Raw genomic sequence first — 20,471 nt, 5'->3', positions numbered from 1 at the left:
AATATGCAGTTTATTCTGTGTGACAACTTATCTGGAGGAGCATCCACCATCACCAGCTACTCCTAACTGGATGCTTTCATGGCTACGCCGCAAGAGAATTTTCAGTTTCGAGTCTGAGCCTGCAGGACCTTTTCATAAAATTTCTATTGCTGTCAAGGTGTGGAGGGCTTGCAGGTTTGGTTCCTTGAAGTCTGAGGTCTACCATCATAGGTGGTTGTCTCAATCTCTGTAAGCTCCCTCATTGTGATATGTATTGAGCTATATCAAGTAGGTAGTGGGGCTGGAATACTTTGCTTTAACCTGAATTAATCATTGTGAAAGTATTTTGGCTAGTTGTAATTTGATTAACGTCTTATTAATGTGTGCAGGATTTTTATTTGCTTACAACAGGCTGAGGCATCTCCATACTCTTTACTTGACATCTCTTTGAAAGCGCTGACTGCTGACCTAGAGAAGTTTTGTACTGAGAGGCAAGATGGAACACTATGCTTGAAAGAATCTGAAAGACTTCCCCAAGAAGTAGCTGATCGATTGCTGCAGACTATGGCATTTCATGGTAAGACAACTATCTTGGGATCAGCAAGTGTAGATCTGGTGGAAAAGCTGGATGTCAGGCACTTTAGTCGTTTGAGTTGTATTTTTAACATCTGAAATCTTGGCGTAATACCACCTCAAACGTTCTTTTCCACCTCATATTTCATCTTTAGAAATCTGATCACCACCACCTTCAGAAAGTTTGTTCTTTTTACCTTGCCCCCAAAGTCATTTCTCTTGAATTGATTGCATCTTGTTTCTACTATTACATTTTCTCTTCTGCTTTTGTTAAATTGGAATTATTTAAATTTGAAGGCTACCAAAATTTCCCCCCACCTATGGTGTCTCTCCCCCCCCCCTCCAAGATTTTAGGGTGCCTCCTCTGCTCACCTCAAAAATGAGAGAAGGGTGGACATTTATTTTAAAATATTAGTTAACAATATTTATTTTGGTTCTATCTTGGACTTGGTGAAGTTCTGGTGAAAAGTCTGGGAAAGGCAGGGTGTGTGTGTGTGTGGAGGGGCAGACAATAAAAACATCTCTCTGGCATCACAAGTTAGAAATATGATCCATTTAATCTCTTTAAATCTTGCTTTCTTTTTTCTTTCAGCTAGTGATGGACACTCTGTTCATATTGTGATTCTGTACTGAGTATGGAGGAATTTATATAAAAATAAACGAGTGGAACTTTATTTTCATATCACACAGGCCTATCGGGCTTAAGGAATTTAGAGCAGTAAGAAGAGGGGTCTATGGTTGTTGTTTGCCGTCTTGTAGATTATGAAAAGGTTATGTGGCTATTTTGCTTATTCATAAGATTATTCTTGTCTACAGTTAGTTAATTTAATTGTTTTATGCTTCTCATTAAGCATTAAGTGTTGGAAACTATGAATATCTGATTTTTGAATGGCCCTAAATAATACAGCAATTGGAGTTTCTTAGCAAAGTCATGGGAATAGGATTTATGTATAAAAGCTTGGGAATAATTACCAGATTTGGTATATTTAAGTATTGTATATTGACTGCAGTAAGGAAAGCAAGTTATGTTGTTGCCCTGTGACTTACTGGTGAACTGGTTCATTTCAGGTTAACTAATTTATAGTTACACTTTTATATTTTTCCCTGTTGGCAAAGTTGAGGTAAAATATGTCACAAGCTAGCCTAGTCCTCCACTGAACAGACACCTGTGTGTGGTGACTGCAGCCAGCCGCTGAGTCCCATGTGCTTCTAAGGCCTCTGGGTTTGGGTAGGAACTGATCATTGTTCCTAGCTCTGGGTCTCTCAGGCGTACTCCTTGGTCTTGGGCCTGGCCTATGCTTAAAAATTAGATTGACCCGGCTTTTTTTTTTTTTTTTAAATGGAGATATCCTATCTCCTAGAACTGGAAGGGACCTTGAAAGGTCATCGAGTCCAGCCCCCTGCCTTCACTAGCAGGACCAAGTAGTGATTTTGCCCCAGATCCCTAAGTGGCCCCCTCAAGGATTGAACTCACAACCCTGGGTTAAGCAGGCCAATGCTCAAACCACTGAGCTATCCTTCATCGGTTAGGGGTGTGAAAGAGAACCATAGTTAAGTTGACTTAGCCATGTCTATGCTGGGGGGTTATGCTGACAGAAATATTCTTCTGTTGCCCTAGCTACTGCCTCTTTGAGAGATGGATTAGCTACGTTGATGGAAAAACCCCTTCTGTTGATATAGGAAGCGTCTACACTATAGTGATACAGCAGCAAAACTGCAGCATAATAGCTGTGCCACTGTAGTGTAGATATGCTCTTAGGAAAACAACAAACATTCCCTCTCAATGTCAAAGTCCTTCAGCTCAGCAGCCCCTCCTGGTGTCTGGACTTCTTGCTTCTGATGGTGGAATGCTGCCCCTCCTTCCTCAGAGAAGAAGCCTCCTTAAATAAAGTATTTCCTCTTTCGCCAAGTGGTCAGGCTGGGCAACTCCAGCTCTTCCAGCTATGTGCTTTGATTATAACCTCCATCTTGGGCTAAGACATCCAGTTGGAACTGAAAAAAACGGGGGATTTTGGCCCCCTCCTCAGACATGTTTCTGCACAGAGTCCACTGACTTTCAAAATCAGCGATCCCTGCTTAACAGCAAGCCTATTCTTCCATTAGGCTAGTCACTCAGAGTAGATGGCCCTGAATGACTTTGTCATTGTTAGCTCTATAGGAGGTATTCCAAACCTCAGTATTATCACACAGTGCCCAGAATAGACTGTCTAGGGCCGTAGCAACAAAGAACTTGGCCCCCTCCGAACGGTGGCCCCCCTCCGAACATACGTCCGGGCAGGGCCCCTTACAATGCAGAAACTGGAATGCGGTATTTATTTTGCCACTTTTAGGGGCCCCCTTCCTTGTGGGGCCCCCTCCGGTCGGAGGGTACGGAGGGCGCTCGCTACGCCTCTGAGACTGTCTTTGGTAGGAATTAAACGGTTTTCAGTTCCACCTGGATGTCTTAACCCAAGATGGAGGTTATAATCAAAATGGGGTTCACAAAACAAGTTTGTGTCAAATTGTACATTCCATTTTATCTTTGTGTCACAGGACACATCTAAAGAGAGCAGCTACCAAGGGTGGAAGGGAATTATTTAAGGTAGCACAAAAGTGTAATGTACGACAGGGTTCAGTCTTGTCATTGTTGTTCAAAGTGTATGTCAGCCTGCTGGTTGAGATGGAGATTTTTGATTGTTAAATTATTTTTGGTTTGGATGTTTTAGGAAAAACAAGTATCTTACAAAAGGAGGACAATGTGGGGTTTTTTGTATGCTTTAATAACCTTCATACTGTTCCCGGGTACTTCTTGTCATAGGTTTTCTGACATTAAATACTTAGAAGTAATAGGATGAAATTAAGAAAATGAAAATGTAGGCTGTGGAATCATCGCTTAAGGTCAGCGGTGGAAGGCCCTTCAGTTGGGACAATTAATGCTAGATTGAGCAAAGCACTAGGAAAAAGTAGTGCACAAAACATTCCGGTATTTAGCTGTTTATACTCTAATCAAGTAGGACTTACACAGCAAATCCTTAACTAAAAATTCCAACATCGTCTCTTCCAGACTAACTCTGAGAATTCTGTCTTGCCTTCGCTTCTGCTGGCTGGTTGTGTTTTTTCTTGATGTTTCATTGGTTAACATCATGGATAAAATGCACACCATGGCTGAAATGATTCCAACAAATGTTTAAATGTTATACCATACTTCCTAATTTAGGTAACAACTTAAACTAATCTTAACAAAACTTTCCCACCCTTTCCCAAATAATTGAGGCTTGTGGATTTAAATGCTGCCTGATCATTTTAAAATGGTCATGTTAAAATATGTCCCGTATGTGATAATTCTCGCATTTTTTAACATAGTCCTGACTGTATCCATAATCTGTTTTCCTATAGAGTATGAAGAAATGGTGTCCTGATTTACTAGGATATAAGTATAGGGTTGAAAATCTATATATGCTGTATTTGTAAAGGTACTCTTGGAAAGATGTGATTGAAAAGCTAACCACCAGTGGATGCTTGAATTTGAGGGACAGCTAAAGGATCATTACCTTATTCTTTTCCCCTTCTCTTGTTCTTCTCGCAAATACACAGTCGTGACCTTTAAGAGGGAATTTTTATGGTTCTGTTAGCTCTCTAACAAGCTGGAATATCAGTGTGTGTATAAATCTACCATTTCACATGAAAATAGAGCATCAAGGAGTTTGTACTTCAAGTTATAGTATGTTTTTACTCTCAAATACTTATTGTATAATGAACAGTATAGAACATAATGAAGATTTTTATTCAGAATAGAGAGTTTAGCACATTTTAATATATTTAGTAACAGTGTTTCCACCAAGCCCACAAAGATGAGGTACCCTGCATCCAATGTAAAAGAATGTATTCCTTGCCACATACATGTTCAGGATGTAATATGTGAGGAAGGCTATAACACTTTAACACTTCACTATCGTAAGCCTTTTTGAGGATTCAAAACATGAGGAAGGAGAAACATCTCCTTTCAAAATCCTAATGCAGAAAGATTTCACCAGCTGCAGCTTTACATTTAGGACAGGTTGGGTCAGTTCTCACTAGTGTCCTGGCAGCAGTGACAGGGACTTGCTGCATAATTTTAAATTAAGGCTCGTATGTATGTGGGGATTCCAGAATTGTTTTACATTCTCAATTTTTTTCATTTATTCTTCTCAGTTACCTGCTCATAGATTGTTTCCTTACCTTCTAAGAATAATCCTTACAATTTCCCCATGTATGAGTATGCCTCCTGGCTAAAGTGTAGTGAACATGAGGGATGAAATAGGAGCACTTTCTATTGTTCCATTACGTTGCTGTCCGCTGTAACAGACTTATTGCTGTTTCCCAATAGAGCTGCTGAATGATGGAACTGTGGGCATTTTCCGAGGTAACCAAATACGCTTGAAACAGGCTTGCATCCGGAAAGCAAAAATATCTGCACTATCTTTCAGAAAAGCATTCTGCCACCATAAGCTAATAGAACTTGATGCTACAGGGATGAATGCAGACATTTCTATTGCAGATATTGTAAGCGGACTTGGTAGCAATAAGTGGATCCAGCAAAATCTTCAGTGCCTTGTACTGGACTCATTAAGACTTTCCCTGACAAATCCATATGAAAGGTGCTTCAATCAGTTGTCTGGTCTTCGTGCTTTGAGCATTACCAATGTTCGCTTCCACAATGAGGATTTAGTGGAGATTGCTTCACTTCCAAGGCTGGAAAGTTTGGATATATCCAACACTTCTGTCACTGACATAACTCCACTTCTCGCCTGCAAGGATCGACTTAAGTCTCTCTCTATGCACTATTTGAAGTGTTTAACAATGACTACGCCCCAAGTCTTGGATGTCATAAGACAACTAAAGTATTTGAACCACCTTGATATTTCGGATGATCAGCAGTTTACATCTGACATACCGGTCTCTTTACTAGAGCAGAAAGACATCCTACCTCAGCTAGTGTCTTTGGACATTTCTGGCAGTAAATACATTACTGATGAAGCTGTAGAAGCATTTGTCAAACAGCGACCTGCAATGCAGTTTGTGGGACTACTTGCTACTGATGCTGGCTACTCTGAATTCCTTTCGGGAGAAGGAAACTTGAAGGTTTGAGTTTAAAAAAAAAAAAAAAGACACATTTGCATGCAAAAGGAAGTGTGATCTACTGTGTTGAGTGTAGGAAGTAGAGTCAGGAACTCTGAATCCTACTCCCAGTGGGGCAAAGAAAGAGTTCAGGGAGAGGAGCAAAGATACGTTATTTGGATCTTCTTTGCCCTACTTCTCTCTGACTAATCCTGTCCTCCTAATGAAAGTAACTTTGAGAATAAATCTAATAAAGGTCAAAACAGTTTGTGCAGTTAACAGTTGAGCTTGTTGAATATCAGGAATGGAAAAAAACAAAAATTAAAATAAAATCGATTAATTCAATGAAAAAGGCAAAAGAAGTTGTAGACTAACATTACTAGTGTTTGTCCAGCTCTGTTCTGCCACCTGAAGTTAAAATGAGCAAAAAATTGAATTGAGACAGACAACTGAGTTGAGGTAGGATCAGTTTTGTTTAGTGGTCTTGCCTAGATGCATTTATCATCCATCTGGAGCACTAACAAACTGCTGTGTTGTATTTGAACTATTTCTGTGGCTCTGGGCAGAGCCTGGGCAGAACTCAGGATTGAGATCTTTGAACAGAAGGCGCTGTCACAATGCAAAGAATTTATCTGGAGAATTTTCTAAGTATATTCTTAGATTACTACATGTGAGTTATATTATAGCTCGGGTGGGCAAACCACAGCCCGTCAGATCTTTTAATCCAGACTTCAAGCTCCCGCCGGGCGGCTCCCGGAAGCCAGGCTCTGCGCAGCTCCCAGAAGCAGCGGCATGTCCCCCCTCCGGCTCCTATTTGTAGGGGTAGCCAGGGACTCCATACGCGGCCAATGGGAGCTGCAGGGGCGGCGCTTGCAGATGGGACAGGATGCAGAGCCGCCTGGCCGGTGCCTTGCCTCTGCGTAGGAGTCAGAGGGGGGACATATCGCTGCTTCTGGGAGCTGCTTGAGGTAAGCGCCGCCTGGAGCCTGCGCCCCAACCCCTTGCCCCAGCCCTGATCCCTCTCCCACCCTCCAGACCTCTCAGTCCCAGCCCGGAGCACCCTCATGCACCCCAAACCCCTCAGCCCCACCCCAGAGCCCGCACCCCCAGCCAGAGCCCTCGCCCCCTCCCCCTGCTCTTCAACCCCCTGTCCCAGCCTGGAACCCCCTCCCGCACTCTGAACCCAGATGTGGCCCTTAGGCCAAAAAGTTTGCCCACCCCTGTTATAGCTAGATGACCACTTGCTCATTGTAACGTCATATTTTGAAGGGTTTTGGATAAGATTAATTTATTTGCACAGTTTCAAAAGATCCAACTTGTCAAAGGTAACGTGAAATTTTCCAATTAAACTTCAGTGTATTAACTGTTTTGTGCCCCCAGGTATCGGGAGGAGCAAATGAGATTCAGATTTCTGAAGCTCTGAAGCGTTACAGTGAGCGGTCATACTTTGTGAAGGAGGCTTTCTTTCGTCTCTTCACCCAGACGTGTTTTATGAGAATAACTAAGCCTGAAATCTTAAAGGTAAAAATGAATTGCTGGTGAGAGTAAATATCAACATATTTGTTGTATTTAGGTATGTGTGTATAAAAATCTGTAACTTCTCAGGTACACATCCCAGACTCTTCTCTCTTCCCTTGAGTTAGCTAGTATGCTGAGTGGGGTTATTTCAGAAGTACACTTGCAGAGTAACCCAGGTGCTGTAATCTCCTTTCCTGTTGATCATAACTGTCACAGCAGGTAACAAAGGAAGAGATGGATTTGGAGAGAGTTCATGCTTCTCCCTTCCAGAATTTTAGAGATTAGGGCCAATACCCTTAAATGGATTTGAATTTAAATGGGGAGTTGATGAAGGCATGCTTTGTTTGTTTCCTCCATTTAGGATTCTGACTGCAACGTGATGGACTGGCTGTAGCTTTTGCAGTCAATTCTAGGTAGAACATGTTGACTAGTCTAGCCTGTTAGCTATGAAAGTATGGGTGGGACTGACTAGGTCTGCATCTGGTGCAATTTTGTGGTTAATCAAAGATCACAGAAGACATTCCTAGCGACTTCTTAGGTGTCCTGGAGAAGCAGTGAAGGACTGCCCTCTTGCCATCCCCAATACTCATTCTCTATTGGCTATTGGAGGTCAGATGCCATCAGGTGCAGTCATAGATCCTGCCTCTTCCCCAGGGTGTTCCCCTTGTTCACAATAATATCACTTCCATCTCCCCGCAAATTTAGTTTGGGTCACCGTCCTTTTACATCCTGCGGATAGTAGGACATATCCTGGAATGGAGAAAAACTCACACCCTTCTCTAGGTGGTATGATTGCAGAATAAAGTTGATGATCGCCATTCCAATCCTACTGCGCTACTAAGAGGGTGCACTGCTGGGTATACTTGTTGCTTTTGGTTAATAACTATTTAAAAGATTCAGTAATCATAATTAGAAGTGCATCATAACTTGTACAATGCAGTATTGTGACTGTCGTACAAAATTAGAAATATGAGATCTTATTATGTGAACATAACTTTTCTATTTCAGCTTGTGATTGTTGGAATGAGAAATCACCCCTTGGACTTGGCAGTGCAGTTAACTGCTAGTGCGTGTTCTCTTAACTTAACTAGACAGGGTCTGTCTGCTGGCATGCCTGTTCGTCTGCTGTCCGATGTGATCCATTTACTACTGAAAGCCGTGGAAAACTTTCCTGAACAACAACAGGTAAAAGGGCAGGGAGCACAATTTTAATTCGCTTCTCCTAACAAGGAGGGCTATAATATAAAGACAGAACAAGTATGTTTCTGCTCTGAGAAGGCTTCATCAGTATTGATGTACTGATATTTTGATCAAATCAAATGAAATGCCCTGATTAGCAGAAAAGACCAGATTTGTAGAATTTGTGGCTTTTTCCCCTAATTTCTCTTTTCTGCTTTGCATCAGTAGAGGCCAACACTAAGGTTGGATGACTGGTGCTCTCTCTACTCTCATGCAGCTTAACAATTTTCTTTTTTGTTTCACTATTTATAAATTATGTATGCCATTAATTTTAACATTCAGATTCCTCTATAGTGTTAATCTTGCCTTGTCATGTTTCATCTTTGCTCTGTATTAGCAGACTTCTTATATGTCACTTAATATAGTATAATGAGTACACTTAATTACACAGAAGAATAAATCAAGAATAAGTAGTCTGAAATACATAGAAAGCTGTCATCCTGATTCTATGAAAATACAGGAAATGCAGGTTGGACTCCTGGGAAAGTCAGGAGACTGACAGACATGTTATAAAGCATGTCCTATTGTTCTTAACCAATATTTGTGAATTGGTATAAGTGGTGAAGTGCCGTAAAATTACTCCTGAATTTTAAAGAAGACCAAACAACAAAAAACTCTGCTTGCATCACCGCTGGAAGTCTCCTGCTTTTCCTGTGCAATCAAATGTGGAGCTACATCAGAGTTGACTTCCTATGGGAAGTATAACTAAAATCTCAATTCTCACTGAGACATCGGCATCATTCACAGCTAGGGAAATATTGAAGCAGTGACAGACATTTTAAGGACTGTACTGGAAATGGGTATAATTAGTAGATATTTACTAATCAAAGTTACCTTTCAAGCTAGCTGTCCTCTGTACAATGTAGAAATCTCTCTTGCTGTATAAAGAGACTTGCAGCATTCTTGCTGTCATGAGGCCTCAGATGCATTTTAGTATTGGCATAACTTAAAGAGAATTATTAGAAGCTTGTCTTTCAGCAAGCAGATGAAATTAGTCTGGCACAAATTCAGTCATTACTTCCTCCACAGCAATTAGATTTCTTTAGTTTCTGTTCAGAAACAAGAAATAGCAGTTCCAATACTTGTAATTCCACATCGAGGACTGATGTGTAGCGCTTTCTGAATTGGTGGTGGCTTGAGATCTCCCACTTACTCCTATCCTCTCATAAGTCGAAAAAGCTAACAATGCTAGCCACCATTAGGAAAGGGATAGCTAATAAGAGAGCAAATATCATAATGCCACTATATAAATCTATGGTACACCCACACCTTGAGTACTGTGTGCAGTTCTGGTTGCCCCATCTCAAAAAAAGATATATTAGACGTGAAAAACGGCAACAAAAATTATTACAGGTACGAAACAGCTTCTGTATGAGAAGAGATTTAAAAGACTGAGACTGTTCAGCTTGGAAAAGAGATGACTAAGAGGGGATATGGTAGAGGTCTATAAATGGTTTGAATTAGGGAATTATTTACCCTTTCACATAACCAATGAATTAATAGGCAGTAGTTTTAAAACAAACAAATGGAAGTACTTCTTCACATAACACACAGTCAACCTGTGGAACTCATTGGCAGGGGACATTGTGAAACCCGAAAGTTTGATTGGGTTAAAAAATAATTAGATAAATCCATGGAGGATAAGTCCATCACTGCCTATTAACCAAGATGGTCATGGTCACAATCTCATGCTCTGGGTGGCCCTAAACCTCCGACTGCCAGAAGCTGGAACTGGATGAAAGCGGATGGATCACTCAATAATTGCTTTTTCTGTTGTCTCTTTGAAGCCGCTGGCATTGGCCACTGTCAGAAGACAGGATACTGGGCTAGATGGATAATTGATCTGATCCCATATTCCCCTCTTACATTATTATGAGATAGCACACAATAATTAATGGTTAGTGGCAGCAATATTCATGTGCTTTTCTTGAATCCAGTCCGGGCTGATAGCAAAGGCTGTTCAGGAAATGCTTTAGATCCAAAGCTGTGATACAGCCAACTGTAATCTTGTAGGATGGTAACAGTCTGCCCTGCTTGCAACACTGAATTCATACAGCTGGTACTGACCCTTGAGGAGAGGTTAAGGCTGGTAGTGGGGACTTGGACTGAGATTTTACAAAGAGGTCCAATTCTTAGACTACTTTGAATATGAATTAAAAAAATCTCACAGCAAGATAAATTTTAACATCTTCCCCATTCCAAAAACCTCCTTGTACGATAAAGTTAAGTAAGGAACAAAACTGGACTCATTAATATCATATGTTCTAGGGGAGATTGCATTATCTGTACTGCAGAAGCCTTTACATTGTTTAAGATTTTGTTTATGGTATCTCAATTCCATCCTTTACTTGTTTAATTTTATTAGTGTCTAATAATACAATACATGGTTCCCTAATGATTAGTGAACTGCAAAATTATTATAAAATAAAATATGAGTGTGTGCTTCTGTAACTTCATAAAATCTTCCCCCCCCCCCCAACAGCTGCAGAAGAATTGCCTCCTCCTACTGTCTAGTGTCAGGATCCTTCAAGATGTTCCATTTAACAGGTAAGTGACAGCCCAATAAATTGAAATAGGATGTCAAACAGCATGTCAAATATTTGGAACAAATTTTCTTTTTTCTGATTTTCTTTTTTTTTATTATCATAACTTTCATCTTTAAACTTTCTTTTGGGGATTCTCAATTAACTAGTCTTCTGAATTGTCATTCAGAAATTTTAGGTTCGCTTCCTAGGGCCTGATTCTTGCTTATAGACTCATAAACTGCAAGTAACTCTACTGAAGCTAATGGTGTTACATTTGTACAAAGCTGGTGGGAGATCAGACTGGCAGTAAAATCTTGGCCCAATTGACATCAATGGCAAAATTCCTGTTGACTTCGGAAGGGCCAACACTTCAAGATTTCTAGCTCTCTGGACATGTTCATCTGCTGGAGGGATAGGCAGTTGCCTTGTATATGACTTCAGTGATCTTTCTTATCTTTCAATGGTGTTAATACACTATTGATGACATTGTTGTGTGCAGTGTTGTGGTAGACGTGGAGGTCCCAGGATATTAGGGAGACAAGGTGAGCGAGGTAATATCTTTTATTGGAACAGCTGTTGGTGAGAGAGACCAGCTTTCGAGCTACACAGAGCTCTTCCTCATGTCTTCCTGAAGAAGAGCTCTGTATAGCTCGAAAGCTTGTCTCTCTCACCAACAGAAGTTGGTCCTATAAAAGATATTACTTCACCCACCTTGTCACTCTATTGATGACATTGGCAATTGACTGCCTGGAGGGAGGAATGGGTGAAGGAAGCAGAAGGTAAGAGTGGAGGATTCTTTGCTCTGACAGGAAGAAAGGGAAACCTTTCTTCAGATGTGGAGAGGGGTGGTGGTAGTTCTGTTGGTAACAAAAGGCATCACTCATGCATTAATAATGAGTTATTTACTGTTGCTCACTTAGTCATTTTTTAGATAGCCTTTTAAAACTATTGGATCCCTCTTAAAATCTTTCTTGTGGCCCGATCAAAGGCTGCTATAAATTAGTCTTTGTTATTGCCCATTTTTGGGGGTGGGGAGAGGATTTGCAAAAATCAGGCTTGTGCTTTTTTCTATCCTTTGGAAACTAAGCATGTTTCCTTCCGTTTCCAGAGGTTGATATGAGAACCCTAGAGTCTGAGATGCAAGATGAAATTTAAGTTTTGTATAACTTACACTCTGCTGTCATAATCTAGGTTTGAAGCTGCCAAACTTGTTATGCAGTGGCTGTGTAACCATGAAAATCAAAATATGCAAAGGATGGCAGTGAATATAAGCTCTATTCTAGCTTTGAAGGTATGTGATTTAAATTTGGAAATGTTCAAACTTCTGTTTCCTAATTTCCAACAGATATTTCAGATACTCATGTAACATTATTTACTTGCAGCTTTCATCTGAGCAAACAGCACAACTTAGTGCAGAGCTCTACATCGTTGTGGGGGTGAGTTGCACATCTCTCTGTGACATTCTTTATCACTAGGTATTAAACCAACATCATGTGAGAAATGACTCCATTCTGAGCAACCCACATTTGTACAGCACAGAGCATGATGGGGCTTAAGGTCTTTTGGTGCTTTCACAATATCAATATGAATTATTACTAATGTCTGCAATGAGAATCAAAGCCAAAATCTAAAACCTTATTTTTTGCTTTTCCTTTACAGGAACTTCTTGAAATAGTTGAACAGAAAACAAATTTGAATGAAGTAGATACTACTTTCATGTTTACCCTGAGTGCACTTTGGAATCTCACTGATGAATCCGCTACCACCTGTAGGCACTTCATTGACAACCAAGGGTTAGAACTCTTCATGAGAGTTTTAGAGGTGAGGGTGTGAATGATTGTGGTAGATTGCTAGCATACATCAAAACTCCCTTTAATGATGACCTTTGCTTGTCTTTACAGTGTTTTCCATCTGATTCAGCTATACAACATAAAGTTCTTGGCCTTCTGGTAAGATCAAAATGAAGTTCTGTTTTAAAAGAAACATTAGTTTTCTATTATTTGTTTCTATTTAACTTTCAGTTAGGAAATACCTGGAGGGCATGTTAACTTCCTTTAGTAAAAAGAGATTTTCTCCCTTACAATTTAAGAGTATCAGCTTATATCCTTAGGCACTCATCTCAGCATCATTTTACATTACACTGATTTTCTGAAAACCAGTTTACAGTACATGGATTAAACTCGGAATAACCATTCAGCAGTCAAGGCATTTCCTTCAGTAGTTCTGCAGGAGTTAGGGGAGCAAGTGAAATGGGTACAAGTACCCAAAAAAAGATAAAGGACCAGTTCTGCTACTGCTGAACTCGATGGCAAAACTCTTGTTAAATTCTGGATTGGACTCAAAATTAAGTAATGTAACAAAATATGAACTGTAGGTCAGGGTTTGGTGTTTTGTTGTTGTTGTGGTGGTTTTTTTTTGTTTTTGGCTTCAGTTTGATTTTTAGGTATTGAAGCTTTCAGAGAAACAACTGTTGTGATAGAAAATGGGAGGTATAAGGCCCATCATCCTTCAGAAGAAATTTATTTACTTATCATAATGCTTATGAACGTTGTATATGCTGCTTATCTTGAGCACACTGATTTTTTTCACCTATTCTGTCTTACAGAACAATGTAGCAGAAGTGAGAGAACTTCAGTCTAAACTAATGTGGAAGGACTTCATAGACTGTCTCAGTGAATTATTGTGTAGTGCTGAGATAGAAGTCAGTTTCTTTTCAGCTGGGATTATTGCTAATTTACTATCTAGAGGAGAGCAGGCCTGGACACTGAGTCAAACCCAAAGAAAATCTCTGATTGAACAACTGGTACGCTGGCTAAAACAGATACCCTAGTTTTATTCTAGTACGGTGCTTCTGCTGTTTACTGTAAATATTATAATATTTAATTTTGTATCTTTACAGCATTCAACCATTTTGAAGTGGCCAACACCAAAATGTAAGATGGTAGCATTGGTTGCCTACAGGTAATGAATTCGGAATAATGTCTTGACAATATTAACTCTAGTTCTGTTTCTGAAGTTTGTGTACTTACTGTATTTCTGCTGCTGTCGCCGCCAACCTCTTCACCCTAAATGGTCTCCTTTATGGAACACTGCTTTTGTAGCAGATTTCTTGGACACGTTTGAGTAGGGAATGTAGGAGAGAAAAGCCATTTGGAGCCTGCTGAAATACTGTTCTGAGTAGTTTTAACCAGCTAAAATAACACATATCATTCACTGGAACCAGATTTGGGTCCTGCACCGATGACTTCAACATTCCAAGCCTTTTTTTAGGAGCATATAAATTGATATGCTGCATTACACTGGTGGCTTATAGTCTAGTATCTTGTCTGTGAGAGTGTCCGGTACTACCAGATGTTTCAGAGGAAGTTGCAAGATACCCCATAGCTGAAAATTTATAGAATAATTGGACTGTTAAAGGATGCTTTTGCCTAACTTCTGTCACTTAGAAATTGGCTTAAATCCTGAAGCATGTGGCTTTCTCTTTTTAAAATAATAAAAACCACCACAACCTAATGTAATTGTGGATGCTCCCATTAGCCATATGGCTGTCTTAAAGCTTTATAAATCCTGCCAAAGCATTGGCCTCTCATGAATGAGTTCCATAGGTAACTTTTGTGGAGGTGTTTTTTAAAATTTTCCTTGAATTAGGAAACTTAATGGTTTTAAATTTTGTCCCCTTTTTTCTTATTTAGAGTATAAATGGGAACGTGATTTTTTTTTTCCATATGCCATTAATTATTTTATATATCTTTATCCCTTCTTGTTCATCTACAATCTAAATTAAACAATCCCAATCTCTTTCCGTATGGAAGGCTTTCCATGCCTCTCATCACTTATTACCTATTTACAGAATCATATAAATGTAGGGCTAGAAGGGACCTTGAGAGGTCATTTAGTCCAGCCCCCTGTGCTGAGGCAGGACCAAGTAAACTAGACCACCCCTGGCAGGTGTTTGTCTAATCTGTTCTTAAAGACCTCTGTCGGAGAAAAAGAGTTCTCACTCTTTCGGTTGGGTGCAGCAAATCAGATACTTCATTATCTCTAGCAATTGCGTGGCGGGAGAGAGCTGAACAGGTCTCTCTACAGGTAAACAATTACAGCAAGCATTTATACCTTTGTTACAGACAATAATGAGCAACAGCTGCATTTTGTTTATACATAGGTCATCCTGATCTTATTTTTCTCACTTATTTTTAGACTCTAGTCTACATTCCATATCATCTACACAAGGTCGCAACAACTTCTCACACAGTTCTTTCCCACTCACCTCACACAATCCTCGCTTCTACAAATCTCGCGTTATTAGGGTTACAGTTAGCCTGATTCCTGCTAACAGAAGAGACTGTTTGCATTGAAATCCCCTTCCAATCCCTGTCAGGCCTTGCTCTACTTCCACACCTCCAATGATGGGGATTCTACAGTCTCCCTTGAAAGCCTATTCCAGAGCTTGAACTATCCAAGTTTTTCCTATCTAACCTAAATCTCCTTTACTGTAGATTAAGCCCATTACTTTTTGTCCTACCTTCATGGACATGGAGAACAATTGATCATCGTCCTCATTATAACAGCCTTTAACATATTTGAAGACTGTTATCAGGTCCCTCCTCTGTCGTCTTTTCTCAAGACTAAGTATGTCCAGTTTTTTTAACTTTTCCTCATAAATCAGATTTTTCTAAACCTTACATCATTTTTGTTGCTCTTCTCTTGACACTCTTCAAATAGTCTGTATCTTTCTAAAGTGTAGTGCCTAAAACTAAACACAGTACTGCAGCTGAGGCGAGGCCTGCCCAGTCCCAAGTGTAGTAGGACAGTTACCTCCTGTGTCCTACATATGACCTACATTCTCTGTAACTCAATCTTTACATCATGATTTGAAGACTTCAGTAACTCAACCAGAGGTTAGAAGTCTTTTACAGGAGTGGGTGGGTGAGGTTCTGTGGCCTGCAGGAGGTCAGACTAGATGATCATGATGATCCCTTTTGGCCTTAAAGTCCGAGTCTGTGTGACACTTCCATTAATTCAGCCCAGAATATTAGGCTATTTTGCAACTGTGACCACGTTTAGACCACATCTAGATCACATTTCCTTAGGGTTTTTTTTATGAGAATGTCACATGGGACTGTGTCAAAAGCCTTACTATAAAATCAAGATGTATCATGTCTGCTTTCCCCCCACATCTTCTACACCAGAAATTGTGTCAAAGAGGGAAATTAGATTGGTTTGGCACAATTTGTTCTTGTCAAATCCATGTTGGCATTTACTTCTTACCCTGTTATTCTCTATGTGCTTACAAATCAATTGTTTAATAATTAATTCCAGTATCTTTCCAGGTGTCAAAGTTAGGCTGACTGTTCTGTAATTCCCTGGGTCCTCACCCATCCTCCATGAGTTCTGGAAGATAATTATTTATTAAATACTTTTATTGCTGCTGCTATTAGAGAGTGACTAGAACTAGCCATAGTGTCCCAGAGGAGGGTCTACCATTGACTTCCATAATGGTATTACAGTGTCTTCAGTAGTACTTTCCTATCCCTTTTGATACATAGCCTCCCTCTTCAGTCACTTTTTTGACTGCCACACTTGAGTGTTTCCTGGGTGTTTAATATTTAATGCAGAATCCAACACTGTGTAGGAGAATACCTAAAGCTTAATGTGCTGAGACAGCACTGTTACTCTGAAATAAAGGTATCTGGTATCACCATGACTTTGCCAAATATATTTCTCTTTTTAACCCATAGATCCTTGAATCCTTTCTATCCATTACTTGACTGCTTCACGATATCTGGGGTTCAGCTCTGGGCAGTGTGGGCCATGCAGCATGTCTGCTGCAAAACTCGTATGTATTCAACTTTACAGTTTAATCATTTAATATGAAATTGGATGGTTCTCATGTTCACTCATAAGCCTGTTGGATAAGTACATCAAAGTTTAAGTCATTCTTTGCTGACCTCTTATTCATATAGGGTTTGTTTTGGATATTAAACAGTAGTCTCATTACATTCAATGACTCAAAACATTGTAACAAGCTGAGATCCAGTTCCTTGGTTTTTAAACTGATCTGTGTTGGGCGACAATAGGGTAGTAAATAAAATGGCTGGTCAGGATGAATTTGTCTTTTATATAACTCTCATGAGTAAGGCTATGTTTTAGTCACGGGTATTTTTAGTAAAGTCATGGACGGGTCACAGGCAATAAACAAAAATTCACAGGTTGGTGACCTGTCCATGACTTTTACTATATACCCCTGACTAAATATTGGGGACTCTGGGGGCGCCCGCTGGAGCTGGGGGCGGGGGGCTGGCTCCGGGGCTCCGCTGGAGCTCAGGGATGGGGAGTGGCCCGGGACTGCCGCTGTCACTGCTGTCAGGGGGCGGCCCGGGACTGCTGCTGTCAGGGCGCGGCCCAGGACCTCCACCGCTGCTGAGGGGAGACTGGTGAGGCTGGCCCCCAGGTGGACCTGCTGTCAGGCACATTTGCAGGCTGCAGAAGTCATGGAGGTCCCGGAAAGTCACGGAATCCATGACTTCCGTGACAGACTCACTCATGAGTAAGTAATGCAATTCTGCAAACAATGTATTCTCTTTAAATTGAAAAAACAATCCTGTAGAATTCACAGATGTATTGTGACTCACAAGTCTCATTGCTGCCTGCTTTGTTTTTTTATGTTAATGTGTACATATGTGTGAGAGTTGATGGATGTGTCATCCCTACTCACCCCATTGCTTTTGGGACTTCACTGTTCTGCTCCTGAGCATTTCCTAAGGTGTCCTCCATACCATCAAACTAAATGGCAATTTTTATGAGGAATATTTCTGTGTAAGGGAGCAGTTACCAAAAGTACTTGGGTTGTATTCATTTTGATATCCTAAGTGTTTGGAAATTATCATAATGTTTGGCAGATGCACCAAGTTTCTACCTTAAAGCAGGGTAATGTCAGGATCCTTGCTCTCAGGATATATGAGGTGGGATCTGTGGCAACATTATGCTATAGGGGTTGCAGTGAGTTGAAAAAGAGGGTATAATTGGAGCTGCTATTGAGCCAATTCCCTAACACGGTGTTCGTGGCACTGTTCTGTTGGAGGTTCTGTGTTTCAGAGGAAACTTTTTAAAACCGAAGTTCTGATCTTTTTTTAAAAACCCTGTAATCCTCTTCAGAATAGGGTTTTACCTACTATTTCCTACAGTGTCAGTGTGGATGCTGTATTCCACTCCTCTTCCTGCCCTAAACTGTTGTGTAGCATGGCTGTATGCCATATTCCACCTCAGGGGCAGCTCTAGCAGTGTGGAGTGAAGTGGTCTTTATACGTCTGTAGTAGTTTATAAATTTGTAAAGAGTATTGTGGACTACAAAATCATTTATGTAATGTACATCAAATAATTGGACCCACATATGATCACTGGGTAGCTTTAAAGAGCAGTAGTGTATAGTCAGCCAATCTGCATATGCGTGCACTAAAGTCAATGTCAACTTAGTAGCCTGTTTACAACTCAGTTTTTAATAAACTAGTTTGATTCCAAATCCTGGTCCAGTTCATTTAACTATATCTGGAAAATGTTGATCCTCCCTTCTATACTTAATAATTTTATTACTCTAAGGATGGTATTTCCAAAAGCACTGGACGTTAGCATTATTCTGCCCTCATTGAAGTCGTCATAAATGGGAACAATCAATCCAATGCTGAGTACTATTTAAAATCCTATCTAATATTGTGCATGTCAATTTAACTGCATCACTAATTATGTAGTCTAAATTTTGGCTGAAGTCAGAGGCAGCATAACTGGATTGGCTAACACTTGAATTTTTCTCCTAATGTAAGTTGTCATTTTGACACTCTCTTAGCAAAGTCCCTAATAAAGATGCACTTTTTCTCTCTTTCATTTCAGCTGCCAGGTACTGTAGCATGTTAATTGAAGAAGGTGGCTTGCAGCACTTGTATGACATCAAAGAAAACAATCAGACTGATCCAGATGTCCTGCGAATCAACAATGAGATACTGGACACTGTAGAGACACACATGATGTACTATGGGAGACCTAAATATTTAAAGAAGCCACAAACCAAATCAAATGGATAGCTGTAGATATAACTCTAATTTTCCTTTGTTATAATCCTTCACAAACTGTACTGAGAATATCTGGTACTATTGATCACTGCTTAAGATGGGCATTCCTAACAGATTACTGCTGCTTACATTGAGGAGGGCTTGTTACAGCCAGAGTCCTCTAGGAATGGCTCATTTTGTGACTTGACTTTTGAGGCGGGACATGAGGCTTTGGGATAGATTTTTAAAGGTATTTAGATGCAGATAGGTGTGTAGATTCTTCTGAAAATCCCACGAGATGCTTATCTGCATCCTCAGTTGTCTAAATACATTTAAAAATCTGGCCCTTCACTCCCTTCAGTTACTGTTTGGAAACTGCTCCCATTTGGTTTGTCAGGCAGGGCTTGAACAGAATGCTGTATGCTTGCAAGTTAGTATTTTTACACTCAAGTCTTTGTGCTCACTTCTCACTGTGACCAAAGTGTGCCAAGGGCCATCACCAACTGAGTCTTCAAAGTCACTTGTAAGCTGTGTCCCTTTTCTAGTCTTACCAACACTGGACCACTATCCTAGTCTTTCCATGCTGCATCAACAATGTTTGAAATGATATTTGTGGTGTAGAAAGGAACAGGCAGGAAAAACTTTAAAAATTAATCAAAAGTTAGGAGTAGAGAGCTTCTGCACACCCTCACCCAAAAAACCAAAACCCAACATGAAACTCAGTGGGTAAGAAAATACCTGAGATTACCCGTTTCCAATACAGTACCCAGAATATTTGGTCTCCTTACAGGCAGACTAACGGTTGCTTTAGTGTTTCCAAATTCTGTCTTTAGCAGTGCACACACTTTCCCACTGACTTTAGTGGGAGTGAAATACAGGTCATAGGAGGGTAGAATTTGACTGTGTTGTGCAGTGAATTATATCCCCATAGTCCAAAATATCACTAATGTTCTGTGTAAATCTCATTGCTATGAAATTGTAAATTTAAAACTTAACTATAATGGGAGTCTTCCAAAGGCTTTTTTAAGTTTTCATATAATAAAATATAAAAAACAGGTCTAAGAACAGCACTTACACATGTATGGAAATTGGAGTTCTGTTGAAAGAAATGGAGACTGTGCAACATGCAAGTGTCTGATTAAAGTGTAATTGTTGAAGTAAATGGTGCCATGAATTCAGGGTTCTATTGTTAAGTGTCAACTTTCTGGAAAGAATATGTGGGTGAGGGCCCCTGAGAGGTTGTTCTGCACTGTCTGAGTACTGGGAAATTCCAGTGTGGTTTCCCTTCCCTTAATCAACTCATCCCCCCCATGCCCCCCCCCCTTTTTTTAAATTCACATCAACGTACAGAAAAAATCCATCACACTTACATGATGATGCTGGATGTTTTACATGTTTATCTTTATCTAGGTAGTTAAGTGAATTTTATCAGATTTACTTGTCTCACTGTTTATATTTCAGGTAAGTCAACTTTCATTTTCAAATTGTTAGAAATTTAAGTATTGCAGCATTAGTAGTA

At 40.1% G+C, this 20,471-nt stretch overlaps 1 protein-coding gene across 1 annotated transcript; it reads left to right on the top strand.

Annotated features, from left to right (window-relative positions):
* Positions 1-397: 397 nt before the first annotated feature.
* On the top strand, positions 398-20,114 carry LOC112120552 (protein zyg-11 homolog B-like). The gene is made up of 13 exons (XM_029911593.1): positions 398-556; positions 4,898-5,652; positions 7,009-7,149; positions 8,155-8,331; positions 10,868-10,932; positions 12,102-12,201; positions 12,293-12,346; positions 12,570-12,731; positions 12,812-12,859; positions 13,516-13,713; positions 13,810-13,871; positions 16,649-16,746; positions 18,795-20,114. The coding sequence occupies exons 1-13, from the start codon at positions 544-546 to the stop codon at positions 18,983-18,985; spliced, it is 2,064 nt and encodes a 687-aa protein (XP_029767453.1). The 5' UTR covers positions 398-543; the 3' UTR covers positions 18,986-20,114.
* The last annotated feature ends 357 nt before the right edge of the window (positions 20,115-20,471 follow it).

The sequence above is a fragment of the Terrapene carolina genome, unplaced genomic scaffold, assembly GCF_002925995.2.
Source record: "Terrapene carolina triunguis isolate 2854851 unplaced genomic scaffold, T_m_triunguis-2.0 Scaffold103, whole genome shotgun sequence".
Taxonomy (NCBI): Eukaryota; Metazoa; Chordata; order Testudines; family Emydidae; genus Terrapene; species Terrapene triunguis.
The sequence above is the reverse complement of the archived record's forward strand: the minus strand, read 5'-3'. Positions and strand labels throughout refer to the sequence as shown.